The sequence below is a fragment of the Vulpes vulpes genome, chromosome 4, assembly GCF_048418805.1.
Source record: "Vulpes vulpes isolate BD-2025 chromosome 4, VulVul3, whole genome shotgun sequence".
Taxonomy (NCBI): Eukaryota; Metazoa; Chordata; class Mammalia; order Carnivora; family Canidae; genus Vulpes; species Vulpes vulpes.
In genome coordinates, this window is record NC_132783.1 from 118,735,040 (window position 1) to 118,747,144 (window position 12,105).

At 43.6% G+C, this 12,105-nt stretch overlaps 1 protein-coding gene across 1 annotated transcript in view; it reads right to left on the reverse strand.

Moving 5' to 3' along the window:
• Positions 1-8,363: 8,363 nt before the first annotated feature.
• The window catches only part of ADRB2 (adrenoceptor beta 2), a 55,430-nt gene continuing 51,688 nt past the window's right edge, over positions 8,364-12,105 (reverse strand). Inside the window, exon 2 of the mRNA XM_072756920.1 lies at positions 8,364-10,747. Within this exon, the coding sequence (XP_072613021.1) occupies positions 10,740-10,747 (8 nt within the window). The 3' untranslated portion in view covers positions 8,364-10,739. The remainder of the gene's footprint in view (positions 10,748-12,105) is intronic.

Below are 12,105 nucleotides of genomic sequence, written 5' to 3' on the forward strand. Positions count from 1 at the left end.
GGAAGATGACAGCATTCACTGTCCTGTCCCCCTGGGCTTCATTCTGAAAGTAGTCAGGGACCACCTTAAAGTTGCCCTAGAATCTGAGCACATTAGGGCCAGAGGGCAACTGCATAAAACCCTCATTTCATCAGTGAGGAAACTGAGGCCTGGGGAGGGCCAGGTCTGCCCTCGGGCTCACATTCTAGGTTCATTATATGTGTAAGTCAGTGTAGACCTCGGCCTCGGGTCTCCCAAGGGATGCACTTCCATGTGCCACACCTCACCACTTCTTGAAAGTTCCGGGCTGGCAGACAGGCAGTTTATTCTAAACTTATTTTGGCCACTCTGGGAGCCAACACAGAAAACATGGGATGCCAGGGGGTAGGAGAGGCTGTGCTTGGAGCCCGTGGCTGGGCATCTCCTGTCCTTTTCTCAGGAGAGGCTCCATAGGCCCAGAGAACTGCAGTCTTCGTTATCTGGGACTTGGCTGCAGGCTTGTGTCCCTGGGCCTCACCGCAAGCCTTCTTTAACCTGTGCCCCAACTTGCTGAAGAGTGAGGTGTGCAATTTCTCAGAATGTTCCTGCGAGATACCAGCAAGTCCCCCCGCTGGCTGCACACTGTGGACCATGGCGAGAGGCTGGATCCGCCCGTGCGGCCTGCGCAGCCCACGGGGCAGGCTCCGGTCTCGCCCATCCTTGCTGCCAGGGGCTTCGCTGATGCTCCGGCTCCGAGAGCAGACGGACAGGAAAGCTGGCAGGGCCTTTGGGGAGCCGGCCCAGGGCTCTCCCTTCACAGACAGAGAAACTGACCCGAGAAAGGGAGGGAGATGGCTTTCTTTTTACTAGTCACCCCAGAGTTAATGACCTGCCACAACGAAACTCCTCAAACATGCTCTTTGGTGGTGCTCTGCATCCCCTTAGTTGTTCACGTCCATAGTCTTGGAGCTGTGGTGGAGTCCTCTTTCTCATCTTCCCCTGTATCTGGTCTAGAAGCGAATCCCTCCAGATGACATTCTAAACGCACCTAGTTTTCCCTAGTTCATGCTACAGTTACCTCCTGCTGGGGCTCAGGCATTAGCTCTCCCACAAGTCTCCCCGTTTCCATGCTTGCTGTGCCCAAACCCATTGTCTTCAGCACAGGCAATGCGCTGTCAGGGCAGGTCACCATTCCCACCTGCTTAAAATCCTCCCTCGCCTCATACTCAACTTAGAAAAAAACCTGCTATCTCCTTCCCACAGTTTAGCAAGCCCTGCGCGTTCTGGCCCCGGTGTACCACCCTGATTTCAACTTGTACTCCTCTCTCCCAGCTCACTCTGCTCCACAGTAAGGACCAAGTGTTGTTCCTCACACAGAAAGAGTTCGTTCTCACCTCAGGGCTCTGGCACTAGAGCCCTTCTGCCTAGAATACCTCTTTCTTGTCCCCTGGCCAGGCCCTCAGGTCTTAGCTTGAAGGTCACCTCTTCAGACAGACCTTCTCTGATCATCTAAAGTAGTCACCCAGTCACTCACTGTCTATCATTCTCTTTTAATTCTCTGTATATCATGTCATGTCATGTCATGTCATGTCATGTCATGTCATGTCATTCATTCATTCATTCTTCATTCATTCATTTGCTTAAGGCCAGGATCCTCCAACTAGAATGTAGACCACATGAGAGCAGGAACTCATCTGTCTTGTGTATTTCTGTATGCTTGCTGTCACAAAGGGTACTTGGCACACAGTAGGGTTTTAAGAGATATTTGTAAAAAATTGGCTATTTCTTAAAAAGCTCTAGGAGATAGAACCTTAAATTCCACTTGGCTGTAAATCAGATATTAAGCCATTTCCTTTTTTCAGACCCTGGTTTTCCCACTTTTTAAGATGAGAGCTTCTCCCCACATCAGCCACTCTTGTGTCCTCTATCATCATAGATCAGTTGTCCAGTTTCTGAAATTCCTCTACATGAAAACAAACTTTAGATACTCTTTTCTATCTAGCTTTTTGACTCAGTGTTATTTCTGTGAATTCATCCATATTGTTACGTGTAGCAATACTGCAGTTTTTCTTTGTTGTGCTCCTATTTACATATGTCAAAATACAGTATCCACCCTTAAAAAAATGAGGGGTCTTGGTGATGCATACTAGAGATTTACAAAGTCTGTTCCGTGGAAGTACCCCTTCCCCAGCAGGTATAGCATCGGGGAGAGGCCAAGAGAGTGGGGCTTCCATGTCCCCTCCTTTTGCCAGCCCCCTTTCCAACTAGAGTGATGTCTGGTTTTGTCTACATTATAGATTGGCATCGAGATATCTAGTACTGGGTTGGATTGCACCTGGAAAAAAAGTTTTGCTGTTCAAAGAAAGAATTTAAATAATTTTTGATGTCAGATATGGGATTTTGAGCTCTGCCACCATCAATCCGTGTGATTTAGGGCAAATGAGTTCATCACCTTGTGCCTCTATTTCCTCAAATGCATAAATTTGACTGAATAATAACACTAGTAGATTATCCGAGCTAATTCATGTAAAACACTTCTCACGTGCCTGACATGCAGTCAAGCTTCAATCAACGCTAGCTGCTGTTACTGCGATCAGTTTCCTTGTCATTGTCATTATCAATTTCATCAACCCTGCCAAGGGCTCTTTCCACTCAGATGTTCTAAGTTTGTTCCTGGCTTTGTTGCAATCACAGCCTGAGCTTGGCAGGAGATGGAATGTTTCCTAATTCTATTTCTAGCCTAGTTAGGTCTTCAGACTTGCTCACCTGGGACGCCAGGAATAAGCCAACCTTAGGTTGAGGGCCTGGGAAATGCATCCCCCCCTCCCCCCCGCTGCCAGTTCACATTTCTCGAGGAGAAGAAAGAAGGAAGAAAGAATATTTTGTCTCAGTTAAGCTCCTTAAGTACATTATGAACCTGATACTCTTAAGGCATCCAAGTCTGAACCGAATGTAGTCCTGCATAGACTCCAGCAGACAGATACCAACCTTGACTTTCCTTTTTAATTCAGTCCCTGGGTGACCTTGGCCAGGTCATTATTTCATTATCACAGGGACTCTGGGTTCTCTGGCCATCTCTTCCCCTGCTAAGGATCTCCTGGGTGGGGTAGAGTGGTGTCATATGCCAATAGGCAGTTGGGGATGAGAAAGCTGGTGAACAATGTGCAAGGCACAGATGTTAGACAGGAAGGAGGGCCTTGTTGATGTTACACTTGAGAGACTGGGATCCCCAGGGAGTCTCAAGTCCTGAAGCAAGTACACCAAGGCATGGTGGGTGATGCTCCAGGACCTGTGCCCAGGGCTGCTGTCAGTCGTTCTGGTGCTTGTTTTGCTACCTGCCTTGGAAAGTCTTTCACCCACCCCTGCCTTCTCTCAGTTGCCAACTTCAAGTAAACGATTCCGTGAGGTCATGCCATTAGAAGGCAAGGCACGCTGGTTTGCTATGCTCTTCATTTGAGATTCACTTCAAACACTGATGTACTCACTGCTAACGACTTTGGGCATCTCGCCATGATGGGGGTGGTGACGGGGCAGTGGTGGTGAAGAATCAAGCTGTTGATAAGAGCAGTTTCCCGTTGGTGCCATGAAGCATACAACAGCCTTCAGAGGGGGCAGGATCCTGTACGCACATGTTTCATTTGCCTCTGGCCTGGAGGGCCATTATAGGGTTTGGACCACACACTAAAACAATGTATGGCTTATCTCTAAGTAGAGACCACCCTGTTAACACAGCCCAGATAAATGAGAAAGTCTGTGTTTGAATCCATAACTACCCTTCATCTCTAAGCTGCTCATTCAAGGAGCCCCTCATGGGTTGGGACTGGATTTTGACTCTATCACTTGTAGCTCTGTGATCTTGGGCAAGTTTTTTCACTTTGGTTTCCTCATTTGTTGATCAGGGACAATCATGCCTACCTCACAGAGAGGTATGAATACTAAATGAGGCAATGTGTAAAGATGTTTAATACAGCACCTGGCACAGAGCAAGTGCTCAAATACACGGTAGCTACTGCTGCTACTGCCTACTTCTAGTAATTGGGAAAGAGAAATAAGAAAAATGGGGAGAAGGGAATCAAACTTGGGCATGTAATCCCATCAGATATTTATCACCACACTATAAAATATGCACCCTACAACTTGGCTGGCAGAGCACATCGCCTTTCTTGCTTGAGGGTTGGAACACAGAGCCCACGTTCCCTAACACAGTATCTCTAAATTTTTTTGTGATTGTGCACCCTGACAGGAAAACAATTTGAAGGACTCTCCATAATTATGTGCATTCCCTTATTTGTAAACTGCGTACATTGCCAATATACAATCAAGTACATTATTAAGCTATAAAAGTTTTTTAAAATCTGAAATAAAAATAAATATCAAGAGAAGCTCTAATATTTCCTCCCATTTTGGGTGACCTCAGTGCTTGCCTGTTGTTGGGATGGGGGGATTCGGAAAGGTCGTTCCGTTAGGACCCCTGTTGCAAGGATCAAATGAAATAGCATCCTTCCTAAAGAAGTCATAGGATTTTAGTTATGTTTATTAGTATAGTTGATTAACTCATCTATGCACACAAATGATAATAATAAGAAGAAAAATCTCCTGAGGGTTATAGTTCAATGATAGAGTGACACTTTCAAGAGTCTGGTCATCACAACCTTTCTGAGGACCTACCACACACCAAATGCTATTATAAGAATTAGGGATGAAGGTGAACAAGACACAATCCCAGCCACCCAGGCAGCCAGCCACCCAGCCTGTGGACTTTTACTAGGGAAGATATGGGAAATAAATATAGCGTGTAACATATGCAGCAAAAGAAAGTACAAAATCAGAAGAGGAGTGAGAGCTCTCAGGGAAGACTTCTCAGAAAAAGTGATACCTGAATATGGTTTGAAAAGATAAATGAGTATGCAACAGATTGACAAAGGATGGGTATTTGGGTTAAAGGCATGGAGGTGTGAAACTGCCTCCACATCGAGCACTTACATGCTGTCTGGGGTGTTTGATATAGCTGATGCTATTGGACCATCAGGGTGGCAAGGAGGCCAGAGATGATTTTGGACAGGTGGTCAAGTGCCAGGTCATGGGCCTTGTGTCCCTTGGACTGAAACTTAAGACAGGGGAATTCATTAAAGGTTATAGGCAGGGGAATGGCATCATTGGATTTGCACACTAGAAGGAGCCTTCTGACTGTCCTCTGCATGGAGAGTTGTAAAGCATGAAGCTGGGAGGCTGAGGACACCCAGGTTCTGGGAGGGAGGGAACAGAGCCTGAACCGACTACGGGAGAGACAGTGGGGCTGAAGACAAAATTGGAAATTAAGAATCCAGTCTTGAAATCCATATGGCTCTCTTGGCTCCTTCAGTTTCTAACTCCTATAGGAGAGTACATTGTCACTATAGCCAGGGTGGTGTGATTGGCTAACATGCCCTCTAGGATTGGAGATTGTCTTTTAAGAATTATTGCAGGGAATTTAGGAGAATCTTGCTGAGAAAAAGTCTAAGGCATTGGAGTCTTCATACGTAAGGCTTGGAAGCTTTCTGCTCGAGTCTCACTGCCTCTAAAAAATAAGGAACTTCTTTTAGTTTCCTATACCTGGACTCCTCATACATACATTTGTATTCTTTGAACTTTTAATTGGAATTTACTCAAATACTGTCATCACTGGTGTCATCATTGCCACTCACTGTGTTGACTCTGTTCAGATGTGAGGTGGCAACCGTAGGTTGGGTTCTATACAGTTGTAGTTTCAAGTTCCAAAGTAAAGAAAGAGACTTCTTCTCCAAAGTCAAGCAAATAAAAAGCCCCCAGATTGAGTCTTGTTGACTCTGCTGGCCTGTTTGGGTGATATGCTGGTCCTAGAACGGAGAAGATTGCCTTAGACTCCAATGATATGTCCAACCTGCAGGAGCAGGTGAGGTGGATCAGCCCTGCTCAAATCAAATGGACCAAGAGTGGAGGCAGATTGATTTTCCAGAAGGAAATGGGGATAAAATTACCTAGACGATGGAAGGGTGCTGGAAAGCAAGTTCAGCAATTGTCTACTATATTTGTTGTTCCAGGGCTAAGGCCAAAAACGCTGGAATTATTCCCAAGTTTTTATTATTCTTCACCCACCACATCCATCAATTGTGACAGCCCATCAATTATACATCCTGAGGAGCTTCCCAACCTATTCACTTTATCACTACTGTCACTATTCCAGTCCAAGTGAACATTAACTCATTCTTTGACTCCTGAAATATTTCCTTACTCCTTCTTCCTTTTTTCTAAACTCTAAAAATAACAGCAGTAATAACTAACATTTGTTGAGCACTTACTGAATACCCGGCACTGGCAAAGCACTGTATGTTCATGATCTCATTCAGTTTCCAGAACACCTCTGTGAAGTAAATAACTGCCATATTCCCCATCTCTTGATATTCAAAATTCTTCAATGGCTTCCTCTTTTCCTATATTCCTGGTATCTATTATTATGTAACAAAGTACTCCAAATGTGAATAGTTTTGAAAACAATACAACCCATTTGTTTACATTAAGAATCTATGATTTGGGCAAGGCTCAGCAGGGAGGAATTATCTCTGTTCCTTGCAGCATCAGCTGAAGTGGCTTGACTAGGGGATGGAGAATCTACTTCCAAGATGGCTCACTCATATGGCTGGCAAGTTAGTCCTGGTTATCCTCTCTCTGCAAGTTCAGCTGGGTCTAAGGACCAGGGACCTCAGAAGTGGGTTTCTCCATAATCTGCTTGGGCTTCCTCACAATATGGTGGCTGGGTTCTAAAAGCATCCCCAAAAGACATGAAGTAGAAGGTGCCATTTCTTAAGACTTGACCCCAGAACCTGGCACAGCATCAGAAAGCCCAGATTCAAGGTGAGAGACCTGGAGCTCTTTTCAATGGAAAGAGTATCAAAGAATTCTTGGGTCAAGTTTTAGAACTGCCACATCCTAACTATAAAAATCCATAGAGTGAACTAAAGGTCTTTCCATGGTGCTTATTAGCCAATCTATTATCTTATTCCATGATAAGAGCTGTCTGTGTACAATGGCCTTCTTTTGGTTTCTCCAAGGTACCATGTTCTCTGTCCCTTCAGTGCTGTTGTCCTGCCATTTGTACCCACCAGAATGCTTTCCCCATCTTTACTCTATTTAGTAAAGCATTTAGTAAATGCTTTACTATCTTTACTCTGAAACTTTCCTAGTTTCAGAACTTGGCTTAAAAGACCTCTCCCAGGACTAGCCTAGGTTAAACTCTTTTGTTTTAAGCTCTCATATAATTCCTGGCTCACAGTAGGGGGGCGGGAAGTAAATTTTGAAAAAAGCAATGATTGAATCAATGAGAAAATTCACTCCCCCTTCAGGCTGAAATTCCTTTCCCATCTCTATGTCCACTCACAATGCACTGCAGCCCCACTCAATGTCTAGGTTCCGGGTGGATAGACTCTGTATTTTTTTTAAATTTTTTTTTTAATTTTTATTTATTTATGATAGGCACACAGTGAGAGAGAGAGAGAGAGGCAGAGACACAGGCAGAGGGAGAAGCAGGCTCCATGCACCGGGAGCCCGACGTGGGATTCAATCCCGGGTCTCCAGGATCACGCCCTGGGCCAAAGGCAGGCGCTAAACCCGCTGCGCCACCCAGGGATCCCTAGACTCTGTATTTTGCAGCATTTTGACTCTTCTTAAAATCCCATCTCCTCCAGGAAAGTGATAAATTTTTTTTTTTTTTAGAATCTACCCAGGATAAACATGCAACTTTCAGGACTCACTGAATCCATTGCTTGTATGAATGGAAAATCTGGAGTGCTTGTTTTTATGGGACCTTTGTCTAATGGTCAGAGTGTCCCTATCTGTATTGTCACTATTTACTTTGAAGCTCCTGGAAGGCAGGCACGATCTCTCTGACTCATTCTCTTCTGTATTCTTAGAAAACAGGAAACAGATGGCCTGAGGACCAGCAGAGTCATGTTGAATTTTAATAGGCAGAGTGTACAAAATGACCAAACTGAGTGGTCTCGGTGTTCTCTCTGTTGTCCGGTGGGGACAACTTGGTTCTCATCATGCCATGGCTTGGGATCAATTTCTGGTCAGAGAAAGAGACAGATCTTATAATGGAAAACACACTGGACAGCAAGCCAGGGTTCTGGTTTACTGTCATCGGGCTATCACTTAGCCTGATTGGGAATTGTCTCCTTACCCATAAAGCAATGGCACTTAAATAAGAGGGTGACTAGGGCCGCTTCATTTACAGTGATGATGATTCTGACAGTGGTCCAGTTATTGCACACAAATTCAGCTTTGCCCCTTTTGATCTCTGTGACCTCGGGTAGGTGACTTCCCCTCTTTGAGCCTTACTTTTATCATCTATAATCTGGGAATAATAGTTTTTCCTTCCTAAAGCTGTTTTGAGAATTCAAATGTGACAAACTATTCAAAGTATTCAGGTTATGGTAAGAACTTTATTAATTAATTAAACAAATGGCCATTGACAACTGCTTACAGATACAGTGGAGTGGTTATAATCTTGACTTTGGAGTTAGATAATACATGAGTTTAAATAATTGTTTTGGGGCACCTGGGTGACTCAGTCAGTTAAGTGCTTGCATTCATCCTAGGTCATGATCTCAGAATCCTGGGATCAAGCCCTGCATCAGACTCCCTGTTCAGTGGGAAACTGCTTCTCCCTCTCCCTCTGCCCCTTCCCCCTGCTAGTGCATGTGCGTTCTCCCTCTCTCATTCTCTTAAATAAATAAATAAAATCTTTAGAAAAAAATAAATACTGGTTTCATCATTTACTAATTATGTGATCTTGGGCAAATGACATCCTTTCTGAGCTTCAGTGTTCTCTAGAATGATGGTAAGAGATGAGAACCTGGTCCCTTATTATGGCTTGTCATTGTGATGATTCAGTAAGATGTAGTATATATAATGTTTATCATGGTGCCTAGTGTATGATATAGGCTCAATAGATAAAAGCTGTTTTTAAAATTATTATGACAAATAATCATTCTTCCTCAGGGAATAACCCACGTATCAGTTTGGTTGGTATATAGAGGCAGCATATAGAAGAATCCTGGAAGATGTTGAGAAAAGATAGGCTGTGATCATATGGATCATATGTGGTAGTTCTTGAATTCCCAGGTGAGGATTTTGGATTTTATTCCACTGGCAATGATAAGCCACTGAAGGATTTTAGGTTTTCAGAAAGGTGATTTCAATGTAGAATATAGATTATATTGAAGAGAAAACACACTGGAAATGGGGAGACATCATTCATTCATTCATTCATTCATCCATTCGGTTGGTCAATCATTTGGTAATTTGGAGCCCCTACATGCCAGGCACTAGTTGGTGAGGTTGCAGAGAAAAACAGATCATTAAATAATACCTAAAATATAACAAGTGCTAGAAGAGAGAAGCATCCAACTCAGATTTTTCGAAAGATCCAAATATTTTTCCAGAAGGAAGTGATATTTAAATGGACACCTGAAGTATAAAAGAGGGGAAAAGCATTATAGGCAGAAGTAACAAGTGCCAGAGATGCATAAGCCAGAGAGAGCAAAGTGAGTGAAGAACTTGAAAGATGTTCAATCTTTAAGACAAAAGGTGAGGAGAAGCAGAGCTTGGGTGATGAGCATAGAGAGAGAGAAGAGAAGATGAATGTGTGTATCACTGTGGAGATTGAAGCTATAGAATATGATGACTGAGTATGGGGGGGACATAAGGGGAGTCAGTGGTCTCATATGACATTCCTTCCCAGCTAGTGTGTCCTTACTTCAGTTTGCCTTTTACTTCTTTAGGGTGTGTGCTGGATTTTGCTGTGTCAAATTTATTTAGCTGGAGATGACATATGGTTCCCTTTTAGGTCTTAGGCAAGAATTGTGCAAAAGAGGAACTTGTACAAGATTTGGAAGGAGGAAGTGAAGCAGTAGCCATTAATCTTTTATTACAGGGGCAGAGGTACCTGGTAAAGTTTAGCTCATCTAGCTCTTCCTCTTGATGTCCAGCAGCTCTGGGCCTGCCAGCTCATCTTTGGACTACCAGGGGCCATATGTGTGAGAGGTCATGGCTTCCCACAGACTTCATGCACTATCCCTCTGCGAACCCACTTTGGTGGTTGGATGTTCTTGACTTTTCAGATTACCTGTGACTCTGTTTTTGACCCTTCAAATATGCTTTTAAGACTCTTACTTTCCCCACTTCTCTCATAATTGAGGAAGGTCTAATTTTTATAATACATCTTTAATTCTATGATACTTATAATGAATCTACCCCCAACGGAACCCTGACTGATACGATCATAAAGTCCTAAGACAGATTTCACTCACTTTCAACTATATCTGATGTACTCAGGTAGCCAAAGGTGGACTGATATTGGTATTTCTTCCCTTTAAGAAGAAGTACAGATCATAAGCTCACTTAGTCTAGAACCAACACCAAGAGCAACAAAAGATATTTTCTGACTTTTCTTCCCTCTCTTAAGTCAGTGGACCAAAGCGTAGGAAATGATAAACTAGATAATTAAGCAATAACAGAAGAAAAAGGAGAAAGAGGATGTTCCAAGAAGGGGGTACAGGATGTGCAAAGATCCAGAAGTCAGAACTCCGTCTACCTTAGGTTTGTTGTGGAAATCCAATGAGATCACGAGCACGGAGGTACTCAGTAAATGGTATGAAGATGTGCAGATACGCAATCAGATTGGGAGGACCACTCATTAAAGACTTTTTGTCTTCTGCTCTTTGGTAGTTCTCTGTGGTCTTCAGCTCACCTCTGTGCTCCAGCCATCAGACAACTAGAATTTCAAAGGACATAATTATGTGGTTAGTGCCAACAGGGCCTAGAGCATTTGGCTCCGAGAAAACCATTGTCTGCTTCTGAGCCACTAGGAAAAAAGGAACTGACAGTACCTAAAGACCAGTTTGTTCTCCTTTCATGCCAGGACTTTTCTGGAATGAAAGCGTCCTGGCAACCTCAGAATTACTTCACCTTTCCTGCCCTCGACGCTTTCAATTTATTTTTTCTCCTTTGTCCCTAGGGCAAGCCAGGGAGAAACATGACTATAGAATCTTGACTCCAACACTTACTTGCTGTGTGACTGCGGATGAGTTATTTCAAGTCTCTGCCTCTCAGGTTCTGCATCAGCAAAATGGGGATTTAGGGTTGACTACATGAGGTTGTAGGGAGGATTTACTTTTTTTTAAGATGTGCTTATTTATTTTGGGAGAGAGTGAGAGCACATGCAGGAAGGGGCAGAGGGAGAGAGAGAGAAACTTCAGCAGATTCCTCACTGAGATTGGAGCCTGACATGGGATTTGATCTCAAGACCCTGAGATCATGACTAGAGCCCAAACCAAGAGTTAGACACTTAACTGACTGTGACACCCAGGGGCCCCTGTTGCAAGGATTAAGTGAGTTATATGTGTCAGGTCTTGAGAACAAAGCACAGTATACATTGAGTGATCAGCAAATGTTAGCTGATATTATTATAATAAAACTAATTTTTATTATTACTATGGAATCAAAGGTCACCCAAAGCTTCTTCGGCATGTTGCGATGTTCTCCATAATCTTTATTTTCAGCATTTTCTTCTTAGAGAAATTAAGTGACTTAGAAGATCAATGTTTCCTGACTAGTAGTAACATGGCTAACCAATTCTAGTGCACTTGAGCAGATATTGGTCCAGTTTATCTACGCAGGGTGTAACTTTGAGGTGAGAAGGAACCAGTATTTATCCTGGGCTTTCCCCCAGCTACTGCTCCAGTTTTCTCCTTGCCTGTTCAGCCAGGGAACACATGTGTCTCTGTGTGCCTTCTCCACTTGCTTCCCTCCTACTCACCTGTTCCTCAGCTACCATTCAGTCTGGTTCCCACCCCCATCTGGCCACTGAAACTGCCTTCCCAAAGGTGATTGACAACTTCCTTATTTCTAAATTCAGTTAACATTTCCTTGCCTACTGACGACTCCCTCCTTCTGGAATCATTCTCTTAGTAGCCTTCTAGGATACCACACTTCCTCTGTAGGCATTTTTCTTACTACCTTTCTGTTCATTTTCGTCTTTTTCATCCTTTGCAGCCTTATTCTTTTGCCCCACCCTTACACACTGGTGTTCTTCAAGCTCTATCTGAGGCCTTCTTGTCTTCTCAAGACACA